This window comes from Styela clava, chromosome 7 (assembly GCF_964204865.1).
Source record: "Styela clava chromosome 7, kaStyClav1.hap1.2, whole genome shotgun sequence".
Lineage (NCBI taxonomy): Eukaryota > Metazoa > Chordata > Ascidiacea > Stolidobranchia > Styelidae > Styela > Styela clava.
Genome location: NC_135256.1, coordinates 8,415,634 through 8,442,010, shown reverse-complemented (window position 1 = coordinate 8,442,010; position 26,377 = coordinate 8,415,634). Strand labels below are relative to the sequence as shown.

Here is a 26,377-nt window from a genome sequence, read left to right as displayed (position 1 = left end):
TGTACGGCGTTTTGTCTGGTGGCGCTCTGCTTACCTCAGCGAAGCGTTTCAATATGTAACTCATACAAACTTCCGCATTGGCCAACTTTTCGGTATCGGTGGTGTAAAAACATGTAACTTCCGATTATTCATATAGAATTTATTGTTTGCGTCATTGGTTTTAATCTGAATTTCTACACTCAAATTGGGATGAAATTGCTTTCTGATTTATTTTTGCTTATAATATTTTTGGCAATACAAGGAGACAACCAAGTTCATTTTTTGAATAGCATTTATTTCCTAGATAAAAGATCTGCTGACTTTCCTGTTTTTACTTGCTGTGTTGCTCTCTATCTTGAATCAAAAAATATACAACGAATTCACAAGGATCGAGTTTGTACGGCGTTTTGTCTGGTGGCGCTCTGCTTACCTCAGCGAAGCGTTTCAATATGTAATTCATACATAGGCTACTTCCGCATCATGGTTTGAAAACAAAGCAATATTTGGAATTCCAGGGCTATTATGTGACAGTGTTCGTATTTGCACTAGAGATGTACCGATATATCGGTATCGGCAATATCGGTCAATTTTTCGGTATCGGTGGTGTATCGGTATCGACTAAATGAAGACCGATATTTCCGATATGTGTACCTTTTTGATATTATCCAGAATGTTTTAACCTAATCCCCACGGACTGACGCATGCGCGACGTTTCAGACGTTTTGCAATGCTGTGTTTATACCACTGGGATGTTTGTTATGGTCTTGCTTGAAAGGAAATCTTATTCCCCACACAACTATATGAGAATGAACCTTATATGACATTTAGAAGTGATAAAATTTCGCTTACATATCACGCGTGTACTTCCCGCTGCGATATAAAAACGTCGCACAACAAGAAAATGATTCCATAAACCTTGGCGTTGCGCGCTAACCGCGCAAGTTCTGGTACCGTAACACAGCGCGGTGACACTGAACTAACTCGTAGCTGTCAAAAGCTTGAAAATCCATACAAATATGAGAAATAAAAAGATGAAACTTGGCAGGTGGGTAGAGTTGTGTTTCTTTTAACCATATTTGAAAGTTTCGCGTTTCTACATTTGAAGGAGGGGGAATAGGGGGTGTGCATTTCCGATACGTCGATAATATCTTTGTCAACCAATTTGCGGCCACCGTGTTTTCGTCTGTTTGATTGCTGTGATGTGGTGCTTTGTTTATAATTTAACGAGTTTCGTTCGAAATAACCGTGTTCTTGAAATATATGACGGTCAGAAATGCAATTAGAAGCCCAATGTTTTCACGCTGTCACAAGACCAACAATTGTCAACCAATTTGCGACCACCGTGTTTTGTCTGTTTGATTGCTGTATGGCTGCGTATGCGATAGTCTCGACGCAGCATAAACGATGATCAAGGCTTGAAATCCGTGGTCGCACACTGGTCGTTCGGTCGCAAATACGTCTTTCGAATGCCGTACTTTGGGGATTTGTATAGCTTCAACCCTTTGTCGTAGAAAGTTAATACGAGGTTTAGCGTGTAGAATAAATGCCGCCAATGCACCCACGGTGAAAAAATTAACGGGTTAGATATATTGGTTTTTGTTTTATAGCGGTTTGAATGAAATTGTCCGCAGACTGGCTACACCACCCTAGGCCTGGTGAGTTGTCCGTGTAGTCGAATTGTCCATCAGCCCTAAACGGCTATGACAGTCACTGTACCAAAAATTGTACCCCGATTCGGCTGGTGTTGAGTTGACGCATGTTATTTAGTAACGTTTTTATGTGAAATGTTTGACTGTGGTTCGGTACCTGATCCGATAATACGGTACATAATTGACTCATATCACGAGATATTTCAACTGATGTTTCAATTGTCACAGGACCTAAAATATCTATGACAGTCCCTGTACCGTCACGGTACCCCGATACAGGTACTGGTAAGTCACCGCCGGTATGTTAGTCGTTGGTCACCGCATATGATTTTTGGGGAATTGTTCTGCGTGTCCATATATTTGAGCATTGCTCTCTTGTTATAGAAACGATGTCTTGTCATGATGGAAAAGGAATGTAGTTTCTTGAGAACCTCAAAAGAATCGTTTAGTTCGAATGAGCTTATCAAATAAAGTCAATTATACTACAACCTACGAAAAGGATTTATATTTTCACACAGAAGTAGGAAGTGGTTGTCTTTGAGTGACAGTAATTGCGTAAGTCACTTTTTGACGGTTTTGAGATTTTTATACAATAGTTATTGGACACGTAGTGGATATATATGTCGTTTTGATTTATGTTGTTGTTGTCATGTTATTCTTCTTCCTGTCGTTATGAAAAATCGCTTTTCTCCTTGATTACTGGACCAATTGCGTTGAAATTTTCAGTGGTTGAAGATTGTATTTTTCGCTAGAAGGCTATTATTATTATGAAGGCTTTTATTTATTTCAAATATTTCGATTAGCTAAGATTTGTTTGCTATGACGTCATCAAAATTTGCCAACATGTGGCGGTTCCACGAACTCATATGAGCGCTACGTGTACATATATTTTGAGCATAGCTCTCTTGTTTATCTATGTTATGCTGCGCACCTGTCTGTTAATTTAGATTTTATGCGATTACGAAACGCATAAAAAAGAGATTTATGTGACATGCACATTCGTACAATTGTTCCGTCATAATTAATGAGCAGAGTTCGCAACAATAATGTGGATAGAGCAATGGATATAGGTTTTCATATTTTGTATATTTGAGAATCTCGTCATTTTCTACGTCGTAATTTTGTTTTCGATTAAATGAAAATAAAAGATAACCATCGAAAACAAGACCTAGTGTTATTTTTTGAAGGAAAAACGAAATAAAACTCAGTCTTATTTTCGGGGAAACACGGTAGCTTGGCGCATGTGAATTCATACTTTATCATACGAAAGTGAATATTTCTGATATCTGGGTCTCATTCAATATCGGTGGGCCATTATATAAGGATGCATTGCTATAATATTCTATATTAGTATTCTTTTATATTTAATATTTAAGGAAAGTCTTATTTTCGGTAGTCGCGTCATAATGATAAAATATATATTTCAAAAAATAAAAAAATATTGCTATCAAAACAGATAACCTGTTTTGGAATTAGTGTAAAATACATACATTTTCCAATGTTTGGTTTTCAGAATTAATCGATATAGTTAAGTTTGCAAAAATGCTTATGTATTCAATTCATAGGCACATTTCAGCGTAAGTCGCAGTGTGCCATTGTGACGTCATACACTGGCGTATTATGAATAAATTTAAAACCGGCTACGGCCTAAAAATGATCCAAGGTGAATTACTTTTCCTTAATGGCATAACGATGTCTTCAGGAATTTTTTTTCATGTTTACCCCAAAACCGATAAAAATGACATACGCGCTTTTGTTATTAGCCAGGCGAAAGCGCAAACTTAAAGTTAGGTAAGTCTTCGTGACTCGTAACATTTAAATCAGCATGAATTTCTTGCATAATTTTGAACGATCTTTACTTTTGATTTAAGATGTATGGGGTCCCGATATTACACAGTTATTTTCGTAGGTTCATGTATTTCCCTTGTGTCATTCGAAGATGGAAAGCGTGTCTGGTATGTTAAGTAAACGTCAATGAATCATTAACGTGTAATGAATTTGACAAATATACGCAGAAGTTTGTTGTCATAAAATTATACTACCAACCATATTTCCAAGAAAACGATATTACTTACCCACGCGGGAGAGAAACCGATTGTCTTTAAGAGGCAATACGACTCAGAACAAACAAAAGTATAGGGAAAATGATATTAATGCTAGCTAGCGAACAAAATGCCCACGATTAGAATTGAAGTTACGTGGCCCTTTTGCTGCGCTTGCAAATATTTCTATAACCAAAGTTAGACAAAGAAACAGAAGATTGGTTCGAGCAATATCGACAATATATAAAATTACCGCATGTTTTCTCCTAGTGATTTGGACTATCGTGCTCATGAACGATGTCCGATGACATGTTGAAATAAGCCAAGTTGGTAATAGTTTTATTTGAATGTGTTGTTTTTTGCATTTTAATTTTTGGGTAGATGCTCGGAAATTTTAAATATTTTAATAGTACTGGTAGAATTGCCATTCGTAGTTTGGCGTAATGTTGTACTTTGATTGTTAGATCAGAAAATTACCTAAGATTCCAGATTGGTTATTTTTTCAAAACAGAAACTAGACACCTGAAACAGCAACCGACTTTTACAATTACAATTGTAATTGTGATAGTTGTTGTCTGCGCCGCAGGCCTTCTTAAAGTCTCTTCATTCATCGTCAGTAGTATAAGTGTGTCGAATACAACACATTTTTGTTGTGCACCGAAAACAATATTACGAACACAACACATTTTTGTTGTGCAAATGGTTGTGCAAAAGCGCTTTTCAACACTACCCCATGCCAGGTCGAACATAATGTGTGTCGAACACAACACATTTTTGTTGTGCACCAGAAACAATATTACGAACACAACACATTTTTGTTGTGCAAATGGTTGTGCAAAAGCGCATTTCAACACTACCCCATGCCAGGTCGAACATAATGTGCGTCGAACACAACACATTTTTGTTGTGCAAATGGTTGTGCTTGCAAATGGTTGTGCAATGCGTGTCCAGATTGACTTTTTGTGTGCTGTATAATTGTGGGATGTTGTTTTGTAGTATTGTTTCCGGTATCGGGGGATTAAGATTTTCGCATTGTTCTGTGAATCGGCCCATCGTTGTCAACCGTTTTCATTTTTATTTTAAGCGCGTTTTTTAATTTTCATTTTTTACATTTTGATTTGTTTTTTTACAGTTGTTTTTATTTTTCATTACTCTTTCATTTTATTTTCGGTTTATTTTTGATTTTGAAAATTTTTTTTTTTTTTTTAATTTTACAAGAAATCGATAGTTCAACATATTATTTACCACAGAGATTCTTTTTCACAGACTTTACTGTTGTTTTTGATAACTTGCAAATGCAATCAGCATTTCGAGTACATGTACCCACACTACTTGCATTTTGAAATTTGGATTTCATCAGTATTACGTAAGTCAGTACGTATATGTGAGTATTATACGTCAGCGAAACTTCGGTAAAATTGTCTTTGAATATTCAAAAAATGGCATATTTATCAGTGTAGAGTAGATGGTCCGTCATATACATAACACATTTTTATAAGTTGCAATTATTGGAACGAATATCGGCTGCGATATATATCAGCTTCTCCTATCAAATCCTTCACCCAAATATATTTAAATCAATATTGGAATACTTATATTTTGACTAACACTAGATATGAAACCAGCCTGCCTGGTGGAATGCCTTAAAAGTCATCTCACTAATTTCTAGTATACGCCTGACAAAAAGTACGAGTTTAAAAATAAATATTTTTACAAATCTTCATAAGGTATTTAAATAATAACTCTATATCTGTTGTTATGACTCACGCAGCGTAGGTAGCCATTACTTTCAATTATTTCATTTCCTACTAAGCAGAAATGTGGGTGGAGTTTTTTCGTTCCACGCTCCACGTATTGCTTTAACCATGAACAAGAACAATCCTTTTGAAACTTCAATGGTCATCGTTCGTTGTTGACATCAGCAAAACGTCAGTGAACATTTATATAGCGAATCTGCACAATCACTACATTTCTATTGACAGTGGGGGAAAATGTACATGAGTTGACCCTATGTGGCCTATTTTCGAGTAAATAAATTTATGCATTGGTATCATAATATATAATATATTCTGTATATCAAAGTCTCAAGCATTCGGAATGTTCAAGAGGAGGCCGAGATTGGAGAATCAACCTATAAGATCCAATATTTTCATTCCGAGTTCAGATTTATAGTAAGATGTAAGGAGTTTTCTAGAAGCCATTCTTTTATTTTTAGGAATTCCTTCGATGCTCTCAACCCAATTTGCTCTTTTAATTATTCACAGCACGCTTTCATATAACATTCGTACAATTCTTTTTGAATTCGGTTGTAATTTTTGCTGAGATTGCGACAGTATTTTAAAGGTTATATCCATAGATATATGTAAATATTGCTATATAAGTTTCATATGAAAGCAAACTTCCAACAAGCAGTGACTCAATAGCACGAGTTGTTTTCTACGAAAAGGAGCTCTAAGTATTAGCATATTTCTGTATAGAAAGGCCGAGTTGTCTGCATGATGATTTGGATGTATACCGAAAAATAAAAAATGAAAAGAAATAAAACATACTTTGGAAAGATGCAAACAATCAATTTTAGCTATCATGCGAGAATATAGCGTGGAACGAAAAAACTCCACACACATTTCAGCTTAGTAGGAAATGAAATAATTGAAAGTAATGGCTACCTACGCTGCGTGAGTCATGACAACAGATATATAGTTATTATTTCAATACCTTATAAAGATTTGTAAAAATATTTATTTTTAAACTCGTACTTTTTGTCAGGCGTATACTAGAAATTAGTGAGATGAATTTTAAGGCATTCCACCAGGCAGGCTTGTTTCATATCTAGTGTTAGTCAAAATATAAGTATTCCAATATTGACTTAGATATATTTGGGTGAAGGATTTGATAGGAGAAGCTGATATATATCGCAGCCAATATATATATTTTCATTATTGGGGGGTTGTGTTTCGAAATTTAGAGGGTGGTAAATATTTTGCCAATAGCGATGAAACTATTTGCAACTTATAAAAAATGTGTTATGTATATGACAGACCATCTACTCTACACTGATAAATATGCCATTTTCTGAATATTCAAAGACAATTCTACCGAAGTTAGGTATTGAAGTCTGGCATCACATCTGGGGAATGTAGGGAAATCACTAGGTCTGCCTATTTGGGAAGCTAAAGAACATAAACGAAAGCTGCCAATGATAAAAGCTAATCAAATAAATCATATCTTATTCACTTCTAATACGAGGAAGAACAATCTACTTGCGAGCATTGATATGAGGAATACAGTCATGTTTCGCTGACGTATAATACTCACATATACGTACTGACGTAATATTGATGAAATCCAAATTTAAAAATGCAAGTAGTGTGGGTACATTTACTCGAAATGCTGATTGCATTCGCAAATTATCAAAAACAACAGTAAAGTCTGTGAAAAAGAATCTCCGTGGTAAATAATATGTTGAACTATCGATTTCTTGTAAAATTTTTAAAAAAAATTAAAAAAAAAAATAAAATTTTCAAAATCAAAAACAAACCGAAAATAAAATAAAAGAGTAATGAAAAATAAAAACAACTGTAAAAATACAAATCAAAATGGGAAAAATGAAAATTAAAAAACGCGCTTAAAATAAAAATGAAAACAGTTGACAACGATGGGCCGATTCACAGAACAATGCGAAAATCTTAATCCCCCGATACCGGAAACAATATTACAAAACAACATCCCACAATTATACAGCACAACAAAAAGTCAAACTGGACACGCTTTGCACAACCATTTGCACAACAAAAATGTGTTGTGTTCGACGCACATTATGTTCGACCTGGCATGGGGTAGTGTTGAAATGCGCTTTTGCACAACCATTTGCACAACAAAAATGTGTTGTGTTCGTGATATTGTTTCCGGTGCACAACAAAGATGTGTTGTGTTCGACACACATTATGTCCGACCTGGCATGGGGTAGTGTTGAAATGCGCTTTTGCACAACCAATTGCACAACAAAAATGTGTTCTGTTCGTAATATTGTTTCCGGTGCACAACAAAAATGTGTTGTGTTCGACACACTCATACTACTATCGTCTTACCGAAAAACGCTTTTTCACCTCATCTAACAAAAGTCGGGGCTTTTTTTCTCGCAGAACAACTTTGCTGTTTTGAGCTGCGACGGACTAATTTACCTAAAAAATATCGGTAGTCGCGTCATAATGATAAAATATATATTCCAAAAAATAAAAAAATATTGCTCTCAAAACAGATAACCTGTTTTGGAATTAGTGTAAATTACATACACTTTCCAATGTTTGGTTTTCAGAATTAATCGATATAGTTAAGTTGCAAAAATGCTTATGTATTCAATTCATAGGCACATTTCAGCGTAAGTCGCAGTGCGCCATTATGACGTCAGACACCTGCGTATTACGAATAAATTTTAATACGGCTACGACTTAAAAATGTCCTATGGGGAATTATTTTTTCTAAATGGCATAACAATGTCTTTAGTAAGTTTTTTATGTTTTTCCCAAAACCGATAAAAATGACATAGGAACTTTTGTTATTGGCCTGACGACAGCGCAAACTTAAATTTAGTTGAGTCTTCGTGACTGGTAACATTTAAATCAGCATGAATTTCTTGCATAATTTTGAACGATCTTTACTTTTGATTTAAGATGTATGGGGTCCCGATATTACACAGTTATTTTCGTAGGTTCATGTATCTCCATTGTGTCATTCGAAGAAGGAAAGCGTGTCTGGTATGTTAAGTAAACGTCAATGAATCATTAACGTGTAATGAATTTGACAAATATACGCAGAAGTTTGTTGTCATAAAATTATACTACCAACCATATTTCCAAGAAAACGATATTATACCCACGCGGGAGAGAAACCGATTGTCTTTAAGAGGCAATACGACTCAGAACAAACAAAAGTATAGGGAAAATGATATTAATGCTAGCTAGCGAACAAAATGCCCACGATTAGAATTGAAGTTACGTGGCCCTTTTGCTGCGCTTGCAAATATTTCTATGACCAAAGTTAGACAAAGAAACAGAAGATTGGTTCGAGATTGGTTCAATATATAAGATTACCGCATGTTTTCTCCTAGTGATTTGGACTATCGCGCTCATGAACGATGTCCGATCTTGAAATAAGCCAAGTTGGTAATAGTTTTATTTGAATGTGTTGTTTTTTGCATTTTAATTTTTGGGTAGATGCTCGGAAATTTTAAATATTTTAATAGTACTGGTAGAATTGCCATTCGTAGTTTGGCGTAATGTTGTACTTTGATTGTTAGATCAGAAAATCACCTAAGATTCCAGATTGGTTATTTGTTCAAACAAGAAACTAGACACCTGAAACAGCAACCGACTTTTACAACTACAAACCCAATACAAGCCTCAAGCCCTGCCCATTTTATGGGTATTTTTAAACTTATTTTTTTATGTCAACCATTAAGCCCTAAAGCTTTACTCATGGGTTTTTAAAAGCGTCTGCTAGAGTTCTATTCAGCAATATATCTTTAAAACACACCCCTCGAAAAAAAATTTTGCAAAAAAATTTCAAAAATTTCTAAAAAAAAATTGGACTTTGAGATATTCTGTGTACGGTAGAGGGTTAATAATTAATTCCTAATTAATTAATTTTTTCTTCAACGTTTCCGTCAAGTTTTTCCTAACAAAACAATACCAAAACGACTATTATAGCATAAATGGTTATTACTCTGAAATTCACAATTGTGTTTACAGTATTGTCAAGTTCAAATTACCTATACTGATGACGTCACAGCTCTTATTATTACTGCACAGACCACCCCCAATGCAAAAAAATTAAATTTTTTCGACGGAAATGCGTGTAGAACGGCGTAAACAATCTCATACGCGCATTTACGCTTTAAAATTACCATTAATTTTACGTTTTTTTTACATGCAAAAAAACTCCATACCTCTGCCAACTATGGAGCATTCGAAATCATATTTATCAAAACAACACAGCGCCCAGGGATGGTCAGGGATAGTTAGTATGACTGAAAATACATGCTAAAACAATAACAAGTAAGTCGTTATAAAGGAGTATTTCCTGTCTGAGCTGAGTCACATTTTTTAGATGTCTGACAGGTGATTTTGAAATCCAGGCTATCTATACGATTCGCACTTTGCGTCACGGCTGGAAGGTTTTATCGCTTCTCTCATATCAGGGCATTACGTCGATAAACAGCTAAGAGCGATATTGACCCTTTAAGTACCGAAATTTAAAAACTATAGGAAAGTAAACCCATATAGGCGTTCCGGCTGTAGAAGGGTTCATCTTCTTCATTCATCGCCTTACCGAGAAACGCTTTTTCACCTCATCTAACAAAAGTCGGGCTCTGATATTTGGTGAGTTTTTTTTCTCGCAGAACAACTTTGATGTTTTGAGCTGCGAGGGACTAATTTACTTAAATACGTGTATATTCTTCTCATGGCAGTTTATATAAAATTGGAGCCAAAATTGCAGAAGGACAGAATTGAAAGATTAACACAAAAGGAAGAAATTGATAGAGCTGTATACAACAATATTACTTCAACTTCGTAATATTATTTGGATGTTGGTATTGCAAATTGTATAAATATATAAATGTGATACTCTGGTTATCTAATTATTTTCTTGAAGCCTGACTCGTAAATGCACAGCTTGCGACGATGACAGCAACAAGAGAGCTATGCTCAAATATATGGACACGTAGAGTCACATAATTTTGATGACATCATAGCGAAATAAAAAGTAATAGCCTTCTGGAGAAAATTTTTATCTTTAACCACTAAAAATTTCAAAGCAATTGGTCGCTTCCAATTGAAGAACAAGAACAAGAACAACAACATAATATTGAAACGATCGTTATGTCCACTACGTGTCCAATAAGACGAAGTAGAAGAGTTGGCAATAGTTTTTACGACATGACTATGACCGATATACAAGTAAGATTTCTTATTTTTTGTTGACGACATCACAAGTATATTGAAGCGAAACTTTTTTTAATACATTAGGTAAGTGATTTTCTATATTTTATAAAGCCTTGACCCTAAAGGAATAACAAATTTTACTCAGCTACGTTGATTGAATGTTGGCATAGAATCCTATTTCGTTATCGTTATCGGCATTGTTAAAATTTTCAATCAATGAAATAATTAGTACATAAATTGTTACATTCATGATACTTATTTATTCAATATGGATATTTTTTTTTTGAAGTATTTGCCAATATTAAGGGCCTGCGCTTCTTACCAAGAAAAGAAAACTCTTCCCGGGACCCACGCAATAAAAACATGTATATATGGTATACGATCCAGTTGAGAACCAGTTTAGGTGGTTCATGACCTGATTTAAATTTAACCCAAAAAAAACGAACGGAGATAAAATATTACAATACAATACCATTAAATCATAGATATCATATATAGATGGTTGAAGAGCCCCGTTAATCTATATTTCTCTAATTAAAAGTTATTGATCTTGTTACTTTCAATGGTAAATGAGACCAAAAAACGAAATTGGGTATAACGAGCCTTCAATTTCAGCTTAATTTTTCATACCAAATGTAGGCTACTTCTCTGCGAAATTCAAATGAAGGGAAATTGAACAAAAAAAATAGACTATGGTTTGACAAAATCCCAATATACCAATTAAATGAGCAGATGACAATATTTATGAAATGTGTACTCTAAGGTTTTCAGAATATATCAAACACAAAATTTGTTTTCAGAACAACGATACTGAAAAATTTATTCCACGTAATATTAAGATGAAAGGCCAAAAGAATGAAAAAAATGTTGAGACAAATGCATATGGAGAAATTGATTTTGGTAGAGGAAAGACAATTATTGCAAAGGTGCAGCTTGAACATAAATTCATAGTGCAATGAAGTTATTTATGAAACTCTGAATTTGCCATAAATCTATTTATGTTGAAAATTATAAATTTGCACTCATTTTTTGGCGCTCCAGAAGTGTGTGTACCAATATGGAGGTAACTAATTTTGTTCGCCTATTTTACGTCAGGTTGTGTTAAGGGACTGAAGCCTATAGGCAGTGGGTATATTCACTTGGCTAACACAGACAGTCCCCAAACTCGGAATAGAACTAAAATAAGGAAAATCGGAATAAAATATGGCCTAACCCCAACCTGGTATACACACTACGGGAGTACTCATTTTTTTGTAAAACCTGAAAAATCGCCTGTTTAGTATGTCCGGGCAGCGCATGATACAGATGAACAAGATCTTTATGACCTGTTAAACAAGCATTGGAAGTTGAATCCACCAAATCTTATAATATCAGTAACCGGTGGAGCAAAAAACTTTGCTTTGCGAACTCGCCTGAAGGAAGTGTTTCGGAAAAGTTTAATAAAAGCGGCTGAAAACACAGGGGCATGGATAACTTCAGGTGGGACGCATGTTGGAGTAATGAAGCATGTTGGAAAAGCTGTAAAAAGCTATGCAACCATTCAACAAGACAAAAAAAGGGTGAGTGAAATACACTAAATTCAGTGTCAACGTATTTCAATGTCTCACCTAACAGATTTTACATGCTGTGCAGGTCGTTACCATTGGCATTGCACCCTGGGGAGCAATATTCGGCAATGAAAAATTAGTCAATAAGAACACAGAACAGAACAATAACATGGTACGAGTTTTGAACTAAAGACATTTTATGAAAAACAAGACTGATTATCGAATTTTAGGGTCCATAAGGCGCACCGTGTTATAAGGCGCACTGTCAAGTGTCAATGAATTGCTAGATTGGGATTTTGTCCATACCTAATGCACATCGTGCAATAAAATGCAACGGTGTTTAAGGAGTATCGGGTTGCAGTTTAACGCTCATTAGACAAAAAATTATGGTTATTGTATCATATTTCAAAAAGTGTGCCTTATGGTCCATGAAATACAGTACTCAATTTTTTTCACTAATTGATAACAAGCTGCATGCAACTGTGTCAATATTTTTAGTTAGATTTAATTTAAAATTTTATGTTGGAAAATAGTTAGCAAAAATCATGCATAGTCTAGTTGTTGCAAACAATTTTATGCGGAGTGAGATTAAGGTCTTTACTATGTAAATTTGGAATCTAACCTAACCAATCAATATTTGCATAGTTAAAATGCATGACAACATACCACTCACTCTATTTGTTATTTTATGCCTTATTTATTTGAATGAATAATATATATTCACCTACTTTCGTTCAGATTCAGCCTCCAAAGGTATATGATCCAGATATGGCCAAATTGAACCAAAATGAAAACAAACAATTCACTACTCTTGATTATAATCATTCACATTTCATATTGGTGGATGATGGCAGCACAGGAGAAAGTTCCTATGGAACAGAAATTAAATTGAGGGCCAAACTGGAAAAAAAAATTAGTAAGAATTCACATTATAAAGGTTAATTAGGCTATCATAATGTTCAAGGTTAATTAGGGTATCATAATGTAAAACAATTTAAATGAGTTGAGGAAATTATTGTTATTATGTGTCATAAGTCATGATGGATGAAAGAATAAATTTTTTTTCATCCTTCATTTTGATCCGGACATAAATGCACAATATCAATGTTTCATCCACGTGACATTCGCTGTTATGTTGCTAAATTTAATCAACTGTGGAGAAGCAGCATGTATACTTTTGAAGGAGAGAGTGATACGACCAGGCGGTCGTCAAAGTCAACTCCTATCTGTGCTGTATGACATCCTTGAGGCCAGTATGGGTTCTTTAAAAATCTGTGCTACATATTCCTAGTCTTGTTACCTATTTAAGTTAGCTAGTTAGTTTGAAGTTCTTGGTTGTATAAGTACTTTTCAGGTTGGTTGCTTTTTTCGTTTTGTTTTTTGCTTGTTGTTATCATTTTCATGATTGAAAATAAATCTCAATTGAAGCAAAGATAAAGCACAGCATTTTTGCTGTCAAAACAAAATGCATTAAAATACCTGTAGAATACCTGTACCTGTAAAATACCTGGTTTTCATTTATTGCTATTTATATATGAACATATAGGACAAAAGAAGTCATGTGGTCAACAGCTGCATTCATCACTTTGTGATGGCAAAGAGTTAGATTTAATGCATAATCATCTCATAGATTTGAGCTTGTGACCTACAAGGAATTTGGCTTTTGAAGATACAATATATTTTTATCATGTACTCTATTAAATAAAAAATTAAAAATTTTCACTTTAAAAGATGGTCACAATAAATTTTTGAATAAATCCTCAAACCTTTTAAACCTTTTTTGGTACCTTTTACAGAAAAAGAAAATCCAAATGTTCGGATTGTTTGTGTTGTGGTTCAAGGTGGTCCAGGAACTTTAAAGGTTTGTATTAGTTTTTTTTTAAACACTAAAATTAAATCTTTTATGAATTGGATAATATAGGGATAAATTTTTTCTAACGAGACATGTAGTTTGCATGTGATTTTTTTCAAAAATAGACAAATAGATTTTTTTAAGGAACTAACAGTCCTTTCACACAAAATATACAAATCTTGCTTCGGAATGTAACTTACTAAACTCATGCCGAGTTTTGAATTCCTGGTAATTTGAATGTTTTTTACATATTCCTATATGATTATTTTACATATTCTTAACTTAGCTAATAATTTACTTAATATATAATTTAAAACTTAATCTCAGATTGCGTATTTGTGTTTTTATTTTTTATTTTATATCAAATTGTTAGCATGCAAACGATTCCCAAACATTAGCCCAACATTTAAATGTTTGATTAATTGTATTTTTCAGACTGTTAATAGCACTATTAAAAAAGACATTCCGGTAGTGCTTGTGAGTGGTTCAAGAGGATGTGCTGATGTACTAGCATCTGCTTTGAAAAAGGGTTCAGATAACTTGGAAGAAGGCTATATCGAACAAATATTTGAAGGTATATTGCTGAAATGTTTAAAATGCTATTTTGACAATACACCAGCCTGAATGCAAACATAAGTCTAAAACACTGATTTTAAATCAGTGGGCCATGGCCAATTACTGAGATACAGCAGCATTTTCAGGTGGGCCATAAACATATTGGAAAGTGCTAGTGTTATTGATAAATACAGTTTCATTTTTGTTACTATAGTTGAATTTTGACTGTAGGAGCAATAACTGATGATGCTGTATTTTGCTACTGTGGGTTTGATTCTGATTAATAAAGTGAAGTGTCTATCTTTGCGGACATAGTTTTTTGTTCTTGTTTTATCTCTTGCATAAAAAATTGGGTGGGCCACAGAATTTCTTTGCAACGAAAATGAGCCATGAAAGAAAAAAAGTCTGGTCTGGTCTATAAGTTATCCTGACATAAAAACATGAGTATTATCTCCTCGTTAATATTTTTCAGTAATTTGACATTCTTGGTTGATCATAAGAGAATGATCATTTGCTGAATAGAAAGTAATTAGCCTGTTAAAGACATTCTGAAATATTGCAAATGAGTATTTTGTGCACCAAACATTGCTTCGATAAAAATGATATTCCAGAAAGAAGTTTCATCATGCCATATCCCCCTAAAATACTGTATATAACATAGAAAATTATACATGGATGGAAGATGCCTGTAAGTGGTATATATAAAATTTCAAATTAGTATGTGTTAATTATATTTGTATTTGTTTGTTGGGAAAGACTTGAAAACTTTACTATACATAAATAATACCACACTTTATAATTTTTTTGGGATTATGTCCTAAATTACATTGTAATGACATAATATGCGTTTTAGAATTCAATTATGACAGAACTGATTCATGTATTGAGCTACTCAAAGACTGCATTAGTAAAAGGGAATTGATTACCGTGTTTGAGTTGGATCCAAACGATACATCAAAGGACTTAGACTTTGCTATACTAGATGCTGTTTTACGTAAGATTTTATGTTTTTGTATTTTGAACCAGATCTGTCATTCCTGACTATTTATCAGTAGTCAGCTAGTTTCGAATGTTTCATTCATTATTTTTACCTTTATTGTATGTTTACCTTTATTGTTTTAAATCAGTTTTAATATGTCCTGATATCCATAGCACCTAACAGTACATATGTCGTCTTGTATGTATAAAAAAAGTTATAAATGAGTTACATCCTGTATAATCAAAGATTCAAACCTGCAACCCATCATTCAGTGTGTGACAGTCATAAACATTATGCCCCAGAAACTGCGGTATTTGGTTTAAAATCGAATCAGGCATTGCATTTAAGCAATATTCAAATTATCATGAATTTCAGCTCATTCATTTTCATCCTCATGGTTTTATTTTTTTAAAACCTGGAAGTCATTTTTTGGTACTCCTGAAGTATGCGTACCAAGATGTCGCATAACCTGAACCATAACCCGGTACACAACCTGAGTTCAGGTTGTGCGCCATCTTGGTGCTTCATCTTGGTCTCCCTCATGCCACTTATACATATATTTATCAGTATTCAGAATAAAGATTTGTCCCAATGTTGATTGGGCATCCAACATGTTACCTTGATATTGTTTTTTGAAAAGGTAATCGTAAATGAAAGATTTAAGGCGTTAATGCTTCCATTGCAGGAAAAAAAGAGAATGACGTCAACAAAAATTTAGACCTGGCTGTTGCTTGGAATAGGAGTGATTATGCTAAATCTCATATACTTTATGATGGTTTTATAAAGAAAGGGATAATTACTGAAATCTTCATGGGATCTGTCTTACTAAATGTATGTTATTAAATCGAATATTTTTCAAGTGTCAGTCGATTCATGTCAGTTTTTTATCAAACAAAATAAAAATAAAAAGTCAAAGATGGGAATTATTATAAATATTTTTCAATTTTTCAGGATAAGCATGAATTTTGCAAAGTTCTCCTTGATTATGGCGTTAATTTGAAACATGTTGAAATTAAAAAGATTGTTGACTTGTACAAAAAGGATCTGGAATCATCTGGAGCTTCGGGACCACAGTCCAGAAATTATATGTCGGTTATGTCGGATGTGGGAAAGTATGGAATATATTTCGGGATATGGAAGTCCAATAAATTGAGCTGAAAGCAAAAAAAATATTCGATCAAGTTAAATAACTCTGATTCTCCAATGCGTATTAAAAATAACTAAATTCAGTAGCCATTTTCTTTAATGTAAAATCTGTGAAACATGCATTTATCATGCAGGGGTCAATAATATTTTGATTGTGAGAACAGTGACATTTTATGTTTGGGAGTGTAAAAATATTGCTCAATGTTTTTTAAATGTTTAGAAGAATGGCTGGTTTATTTGGTACCTCTTATGCTTCTATGTACCAGGAGGGAAATGTGAGTATTGCACATTAAACGTGAGTGGTTAGGCAATCACTTATGCATAGATCAGCAGAGATGTTAGAATATATTCAGAAAGGCATCATCAGATATAAGTTGTTGCAAAACTTAGTATGACAGTATGACAACAAACAAAAAGTAGCAGCAGTTTTTGAAAATGTCCCGGCACAGAAACCCTGCTGACAAGAAATAAACTTCCTTTCTGGCATTGTTCTAGTAAATTTATTTGTTTTTAATTTTGAGTCAATTAAAGCTTGTTTGAAGCAAATTTCACAATTTAATAACTCACCACTTGTGATTGCCACAGAGATGGGAAATATTTTGACCTTTATTATTTTTTTAAACTTTTAAAACAATTTGAATCTTTATAGGGATGTTGTTTATTAATTTATTTTTATACTATTCACTAGGCAGAATCTGCGGAAAAGTATTTCGATCCCTACATGGAAATATTCCGGTGGGCTTTGTTGTTCAATCACAGAGAAATTGCTAAATATATCTGGGAATACATGCATGAATCAATGGCTGCTGCTGTTATGGCAACCAAAATATTGAAAGCACTAGCTTCTACAGAGTCAAACCATGAAGTGGTAATGGAAATATTTGTTTACCGTACGTTGTGATACTGATGATAGGACGTACAAGTTACATGTGATTATTGTTTCAATTTCATTTGTGTTGATTTAAGTTTCTGCTTTGATTAATGTTTGACAGCGAATATTGGAAAAGCCTATCATCAGGGTATTATTGAGCTATTGGTTCAATGTTGTCTCTTTCTTTATCTTTCCAACAGATCCATACAAGCCCCAACTTGAAGTATGATCTATTAATTATTATTTCATCATTATTCAATTACCTCAATTACTTTTATGACAGTTCCTCAAGGACATTAAATCATTTCCATGATAAATTGTTTTTGATACTTGAATTTATCTTAGGATGTTTGATAAAGAACTTGATATAGGAATTAACACCTGGCACAAGATGACCGTAAATGTCATTTGAAATGTTTGTTCATGAAAATATCCCAAATGTTGTCTTTTTTTTGCTCTACGTTTAGTGGCCAATCGATTTGAAAGAAATTGAGAATGAGACTATCGGATGTGGTCATTAAAATTCTATGCCTAAGATCCAATGCAATAACTTCTTTAACTTTGGGGGAGGCCCAAGGTGCTGTGAAAGCAGTTTTCTTAATGCAAACCAGGAATTTCAATAAATCGGGGGAAATATGGGAATAGGAAAATTGTTGAGAATGGGAGAATAACAATAAAGCGTTTTAGATGGTAATCGATTGCTTAAAAAACAAAATTCATTGTATCCCTTCATATTTAAAACATGCTTATGCTCTGGTCACAGTCAAATAATTATAAGTTGTCTACGTTGGGCTTTTACCAAGCTTCATCTGATGTCAAAATTGTTTGGATATACATAGTCATAGTCAAGTTTATTTTTTCCCATTCAGTAAAAAATAACATACGTAAAATTAACAAAATACAAAACTGAAAACACATTTTTACTGGGTAAGGGAAGTCGTACCAGGTACCAGGAATAGTTATCGAGCAGCGCCACCCGAAAGTATACCAATATGTACAACAATACAAAATGTAAAAAAACTTGAACAAATACTAAAATTGTATATGATATATATTACAGAAAAATCAAATGTTAGCTGATGCTGACGAATATGAAAGACATGCTGTAATAATTTTAGGAAAATTATTTGCTGACAATAAAAGCCAAGCAATTGATTTACTCAAGACAAGCTTACCTAGATGGGGCAGATTGAACTGCTTACATGTTGCCTTTGAGGCGAAAGATAAGGTATAGAATGTGTGATCAGAATATACCAGTGCTCAGTTTGGAATGAATGTGCATTTATTTTATCAAGTTATTTATATTCAGTGTAATATATTTACATTCAGGCATTTATTTCACATCCTGCAGTTCAGTTTTACCTTGATCAAATCTGGTCTGAAGGATTAATGAAAGAAAATGGAAGAAACAGAGATGCATGTTCAACTGAGTCTGGTCAGTCAGGAATAAATATTTCCAGCAAATAAAATATTATGTATAGAATATAAGTTGATACTTAATGCAACAACAGAATTGAAAAGCATTTTAATCATGTCTTACATACCTCAAATAGGTTTTTCAATATGAATTTGAAAATGTTATATAAATTATAGAACATTTGAATTATTTAATGCCTGTTTAAAATTGCAGGCAATTCACAGTCTGGTGGCAGTTCAGATAATTTATGCAAACAGATAGTTGAATTTCGAATTACTCCTGCAATGACATTTTGGTCAAATATTGCGTTTTATTTGGTAAGTTTTGTATTTCTCGTATGAAGTGATCTGAGTAAAAAAAGATAGCCTATAAAAAACATGACTCTGTCTTTGATATGTCACAGATAGTTTTTGACCAAATCCGTAGTCTTATAATGCAAATTTAGACCACAGTACTGATATTCAATAAAACATTGTCCGTGACAAATATTATTCCGAATCAATTTCTAATTTCCTCATTGATGTATATTTGAATATCTTGTCTTGTTCAAGTTATTTCAATTTTGTGTTGGAAATGTGCATTGATTTCTTGCTACTTTTCACATTTTCATGATACTGACAATTTTAACATTCATGATACTCATGACTGTGCCAAATTATTTTAAATTAACGACATAAATTTTTTGTATTTTTCTTAAGCTATATCTCACATTATTTTCCGCTGTAATATTGAGCAGTTATGATGTAACACCATCTACACTGGAAATAGTCGTGGTTGTGTGGGCAACAATAATGATGTTTGATGAGATACGCGAAGTATGGTGATGTTAACATATCTTGGAGTAGTTTTTTTTTTTTTTTTGCAAACCTGCTTTGACAGTTATACAGATATACAGAGTTAACTGTTTGCTTAGAGAAAATTCACAATTATCCATTTTAAGACATAAGGCTGTGACTGCAACCGGTATGATTGCTATCGCATCAATGCTTTTCTCTTTAAAAGGAAACTCAATCAACACAAATGCAATTGCCCTAATAACATAGTTATATATAAAAAAAAAACTGAAATAAATGATAAATAAACATTGGATCGTGATTAATGATAATAAACTGCAAATAAAAAACTTCGAATCAATTTTATCTGTAGGTCATAGGAACTGGAGCGGGTAACTTTACAGGCAAAGATCAGCATTACTTTAAGAATCAATGGAATTATGCAGACATACTGAGTTTTCTACTGTTTTACATAGGATTCATTACAAGGCAAACTATTACAATTTATCATCTATTAATAATGGACCCAACCAAACTTATAAATTCGAGTCTGAACCTTATTTTTTATTTTATGAGATTATCTCATAAATATAAATTGAACGAAACTTAAAGTCAGAATAATTGAAAGTTTTTAAAAAGCTTTGAACTGAAAAGAATGATCTTTCTAAAAAGTATTTCTTACAAAACCCGTTATTCATAATATATTTTAGATGGTTTGGATGCAGTGATTGTTTGTATGTAGCACTTACTTTGTATTGTATCTCATTTATGATACAATGTGTACGGATCATCCACATTTTTGCTGTCAACAGTACGCTTGGACCAAAAATAATCATGGTTAAAAAAATGGTAATTCCGATCTAAAATGAATTAAATAGAGCTAGTTTAGTATAGTGAAAACAAATTTTCTTCCAAATCATTTCATATATTATACGAGTAGTTTGCATCAAAAAATACCTTGTAGGCCTACTGTATAATGATTTGCTGTTGTCAGACATTTTGAAATTTTAGAGAGAAACATGTTACCTTTCGAATTTCCGTATACAATTTATTGTTTGCGTCATTGGTTTTAATTTGAATTGCTACAATCAAGTTATTGAAAACACCTTATATCTGAAATTTGAACTATTTACTGCAACAAAGGTTATGGGATAAAATTGCTTTCTGATTTATTTTTTCTTTTATTATTTTTGGCAGTACACGCTGAAAAGCAAGTTCTTTTTTTGAATAGCATTTATTGTCCAGATAAAAGATCTGCTGACTTTCCTGTTTATACTTACTGTGTTTTTGTTGGCATACGGAGTTGCCAGTCAAGCTCTTCTTTATCCAAACGAAACAGATGTTGCTCAGATAATTGTCGGAATAATTTACAAACCTTATTGGCAAATATATGGTGAACTGTTCTTGGATGAAATTAACTACAATCCGAGTAAGTTTTACGTTTTAATATGCTTAACTGCGAACCAAGTAAGTGGTATCAATTTACTTTGTACCGACAATGAATAATGATTTGTATATATCAGGGGTAGCCAACCTGTCTTCGACTGAGATCGACTAAATTATTCGCAATATCTTCCGATCGACAATGAAATCATACACAATAATGAATGAGTACTAGATTTTGAACTGAACATCAATGAAGATGTTCCCGCTTCAAATCCTTGAACGCCAGACGCTAGAGCTGCTTGTGGATATGAGAATCTCAATGCCCTGTCTTATCCAGTCTACCCTACCTAGATTGTGAGCTGCAGAGCTAGAAAATTTTTGACAGAAAAGTTTAGGTTTTAGCTGAAGTATTTATTGTCTTGAACTTAAAAACCCCCCATGGGATTACTCATATAGAATAAAACTCCCTTCCTTTTGGCCACATAAGAAACCGTTGTTTAATGTTCATGTTTGAATGAGCGATGCTTGAATATTGGTTGAACACAAATTCCGACCAGGTTTGTCGGTAAGACACGATCAGGTGAGACTGACCACTCAAGACTGGAGACTGTGTTGGCCACTCCTGGTGAAATTATTAATGAAAGAAAGAAGTGAACTATTTACAGATTTACATATAGTTCAATGCTTTACTTTACAGTGTACCTTAAGCAAGATTTTAAACCATACACATTGTTGAGGAATCCCTTTTCTTGTTAAGATCTTGGATCTCTAACTTGCAATAATACAGACAACGGCCTCCCACGATGTCCTCATGAGTCTGTAGTCGTTCCAATATTATCAGCAGTGTACCTGTTTTTTGCAAATATTCTTCTTCTCAATTTGCTCATCGCTATGTTTAGGTGAGTAAATCTACAGTGTTTTGTAATGGGGTGTCCCACTTGTTCCACACATTTCTCTTTTAACACATTTTGACTCATTTGTTACAACACTCATGACTCATACATATAAATGGGATTCAAGTTTTACTCTGGGTTGGGATAAATGAAACACAAGACTTAGCCGTAAACTGGTTCACTCAACTGCTGGTCGTTTACGGCTTCCTAAAGCATTAGGTCGGTACATCTGAAACAACTGGCTAACTAATACCAAAAAGACTGGTATTCGATGAGAGGCCGTAGTTCACCATATAGTTAAGCCTACTTATTGGCTTTCCTTGTCCCGGGTAGCTTACTATTCTATTAAACTGAAGAAATTCTGCAATGCATGATTTGGGCTAACAACATCAGAATTTTTAATATCTCAATGTTTCAATTTCCTGTACATTTTACTGTAAAAATTGTTTCACTGGTTACCAAAATTGACACTCCAATCCTGATAATTGTCAATATCCAAATATTTCACTAGAATATGATTTAACATGGTAGGCAAAAATCACTATCTTGTTGAACTAATAACTCGAATATGCATATTGATATCAAAGTAGATATTTCAATAATATCCAAATGAATACAACATCCCTTATTATCCTTACAGTTACACATTTGATAAAGTTCAAAGTCAAGGAAAAGAAGTATGGATGTTTCAACGATACAGTCTGATTGTTGATTATTGTAATCGGCCTCCATTGCCGCCACCACTTGTCATTTTTTGTTTTATATATTATGCATGTCAATATTTGAAATGGTATTGTAAAAAAAAAGAACAAGGTTGGTTTCAACAATTTGTAAAATTTAATCAAAATAATTTCCAATAAAATGATATAACTGGACAGTTTAGGACACAATATTTCAACTATCGATAACACATTCTATATATCCTTCAAACTGGTGTGTCTGTAAATTATTATACTTTATCATACACACTATACTTGCAAAAGCATAATCGGATATGAAGTGAGTATAAAGGTCATTTTACTGAATTGTTGTGATGAGAATTCGTTTCTCTTCACAACTGATGGATCAATTGTTGCTGTATGTAAAATACTTAAAGATGAAAATAATTTCAAGGAGACTCGCTCCCTCTTTTATATTAGTTGCTGGTCTCATCGCTCCATGTATGACAGAGTTTTTCAATTGCTCACTCTCACTTGGCATATTTCCTTCTTCTATCAAAACTGCTAGCTAGAGTAAGTCCTTCTCTAAAAACCGGAAATAAAAATCTTATGTCAATTTATAGACCGATATGAATCCTTTCATCGATTGATAAAATATTTGAAGCTTGATTCATAAGAGGCTTACTAGTTTTACACTAGATATGATGTCATAAGATAATTCCAATTCGGTTTTCAAAACAGTCATTCCAGATAGCTCGCCATTTTAGACACTACATCATTTATTCATTCAATAATTATTTTTGGTGCTCCCGAAGTATGCGAACCAAGATGGCGGACATCGGAACGTAACAGGTTAGGCGATAATTTTTTACCAATTTTCTCTATTTTAGTCCTATTATCAGTTCGAAGACTAGCCAAGAGCCTCCCATAGTATTTATACCTAAAATTATGGCCCAACCCTAACCTAGTACACATATTACATTCCGATGTCCGCCATCTTGGTTCGCATACTTCGGGAGCCCCTTATTTTTTAATTTTTCTATACTTTTCTCTTGCTTCCTATTGATTCTTGCATGACGAAATGAATATCTGAATCTATCACTCTTATTTTTTCAAATCATACAGAGTTGATTATCCTACAGAGACAATATTTACCCAGAATTTTGCTTTTTTATTTTTATTCTTAGAAATCTGGTACAATTCTTTTATCATTTGGCTCGTTTTTTTTTGCTGATATTCCAATAGTCATTTGATGCTTATGTCTCAGAGCATTGCTCTCTTGCTTTTTTAAATTATAGCAGTAAAGTTGCTCTTCGCAGATAAATACCAAAATTCTCATCCTCTGACATTTGTGATTACTGTTCATCCTAATTACAGGCGAACGATTTTAATATCCTTTAATAGAAAGGCTGCCAATTCTATAAGAGAAACTCATTTTTAGAAGATGGAGCAAACGAAGAATATGGTGAACAACTACGTGAGTGGGAACATTGGTTGGCTGAAAAATACATCCGAGAAACACGTAAAACAGCTGATTCAACAATAGATAAAAAGATTGAAAAATTAAGTGATAGGTGTGTAAATGTTAATATTATGAATTTGTGTTCTGTTTTTGATATGTCAAACTAAGAGAATTGAAACCATTAAATACTCATAGAAGTCAATAATAAAATTTGAAAGGGAGATATCGGCATGCAAATGTGTGATACAATCGTAGTAAGACATTTGTGGCTTACCAACCTTTCTCAAACTTCATTTAAGTTTGATTCACTTTTTCCAAAACTAATTCTGCACGTTCTCTTATTAGGATAACTCATGAGCTTGACATCATTAAGTTCAAACTTCAAGATATGATGCAAAACCAAAAAGAATCGGTACGAATATAAATGGATTTACCTAAACTTCTGACTGAATATATCTAACTAAAATCATTAGTCTTTCTCATATGAGTAGTACATTACTATGTGAGTTTCTTTACTTTTGGAATGCATGGATTTATACAATTAAATCACACCTATTTTAATAATAAGCTTACTACCGATATCGCATTTTTTGATTGGTGAATATTCACACTTAACCGCTTGGAAAATTCATGGAGGATATGTCATGAGATTTAGCTGGTGATTCTTGTACGCAAAATGGATGGTTTTCGAAAAAAAATTATTGTTGTAATTCGCCTTATGGACGTTGTGCAAAAAATCACTTTTCTCTGTTAATGTTTAGGAGGCTATTGCTTTTATATTTATTCATATCTCATAAATAATTCCCCACTTTTCTATATTATTTTGCTCGACATGGTTTATACAATCAATAAATCAGTGCCACAGGTCCAACAATTAGGGTCATCTATAGGCATTGCTCACCTGTTCAGAATATTAAGGTTGGAATGCTTTTTTGCTAGTTTTGCAAGGGTTTTTGATTTTTGCTCTCCAGAGACTTTGCAGCAATCAACAAAGTGTTCACAAAAATAAATGGTATTATGTATACTGTTGGTTGTGTTTAATTTGAAACCTTATAATTGCTGTATGATGACACAAAAAGCCATGAAACCAAATATATATAGTCAATCATATCGTAATATTTTCATACTAAACCGAAAATACACCCTTATCAATCATTAACTTGGAATAATCATACAACATCAAAATTAATGCTATATACCTCGCTTATACAGATTTATTGTATTTTCAGCCAAATTAAGAAGCCGAATGAACAAATTAGATGTGTGACAGTAATATTTGACTATCGCCACCTCACAGCATGTTTTTGGAAAAATAGCAAGCCTCCCTTAATTAGTTAATTAGTGTTGAGAGCATGTATTTGTACAAGTTTTGCATTATACCACTCCTATGCCTCTGTTTGTCTTCCTATTAATAATGTTCAATTTTTATTCACATTGGTGAAGTATATATATAAAATTAATTTTAAATGTATATATAAAGTGAAATGATTGATTTACATTAGATTGATTAGGTTAGATTGATTCTGGGCTAAATAATGTAATGTAAAAATAATGCAAATCACAATTGTCATAATCTATTATTTCTATATTTCTTCTAGAAACCATTTGACGCGTGATGCTACCAGTTGAATATACATAAGCAATCAAATTTTAATATTATTATTAATAATGTAGTGATGCTTCAATCGATTTCAATAAAATATTATATAGCTTTCAAAAAATAAAATACTCGTCTGTATCAAATCATCCTTATTACTTTCGTAATTCAACTCAGAGAGGGAAGGTGATGACTCGATCAGGCAACGGGCAATATCTTCAGTTCGTTATGCACGAAATCCTGGATAAATGCAAACCCTTCGAAAAAAAATGATCCGCAACACATTTAAAGCTCATTCACCCATTCTTAGAGCTATACGATTATGAATAAATAAATAATACGGTTATTACCGAAAATCGATATGGCCAATTAGAATACAGTATACACGGTGGTGGGTTAGATGGAACCTTCGTAATATATAATATAATGTCTTACAATCAGCATTTATGTGGGAATGGATCTCGCTATCGTACTTATTAGGCTCGTTAGTGTTCCCGTCTCTCTTCGTGCATTCCCATATCGATGATCAATCAGTTAACAGTTATATAACAAATGAAATCTGTGCAGCCGTTCAGACACTTTATCATGTATGGTTTTAAACATAAGCTCGTTTTCGTTGGCTTTTTCAG

General features: G+C 33.3%; 1 protein-coding gene across 6 annotated transcripts; it reads left to right on the top strand.

Annotated features, from left to right (window-relative positions):
- The first annotated feature begins 9,793 nt into the window (after positions 1-9,793).
- On the top strand, positions 9,794-25,880 carry LOC120328467 (transient receptor potential cation channel subfamily M member 2-like). 6 transcript variants are annotated; one of them, XR_013477373.1, is made up of 24 exons: positions 9,796-10,626; positions 11,412-11,537; positions 11,892-12,170; positions 12,244-12,330; positions 12,897-13,074; positions 13,955-14,019; positions 14,446-14,584; positions 15,419-15,559; positions 16,230-16,375; positions 16,496-16,656; positions 16,911-16,965; positions 17,379-17,558; positions 18,622-18,789; positions 18,891-18,996; positions 19,192-19,295; positions 19,677-19,793; positions 20,125-20,240; positions 20,462-20,600; positions 20,997-21,180; positions 21,895-22,036; positions 22,671-22,843; positions 24,131-24,263; positions 24,497-24,653; positions 25,381-25,880. XR_013477373.1 is itself a non-coding variant. In XM_078114664.1 (24 exons), exons 1-24 carry the CDS (start codon positions 10,549-10,551, stop codon positions 25,387-25,389), a joined length of 3,093 nt encoding a protein of 1,030 aa, XP_077970790.1. In that variant the 5' UTR covers positions 9,796-10,548; the 3' UTR covers positions 25,390-25,880. The 6 variants fall into 6 exon arrangements, 5 of the variants coding, with proteins under 5 accessions (XP_077970791.1, XP_077970792.1, XP_077970790.1 ...); XM_078114664.1 differs by having other exon boundaries at positions 24,497-24,563; XM_078114663.1 differs by having other exon boundaries at positions 24,497-24,563; positions 25,750-25,875.
- Positions 25,881-26,377: the final 497 nt, after the last annotated feature.

Bases quoted from the DNA above. Each gene is read 5' to 3' on its own strand.
- LOC120328467 (XM_078114662.1), top strand. From the start codon at position 10,549: ATGTCCACTACGTGTCCAATAAGACGAAGTAGAAGAGTTGGCAATAGT. The intron at 11,538-11,891 runs GTGCAGCTTGAA...TCGCCTGTTTAG, and splicing joins GAAAGACAATTATTGCAAAG to TATGTCCGGGCAGCGCATGA. The intron at 14,585-15,418 runs GTATATTGCTGA...TATGCGTTTTAG, and splicing joins TATCGAACAAATATTTGAAG to AATTCAATTATGACAGAACT.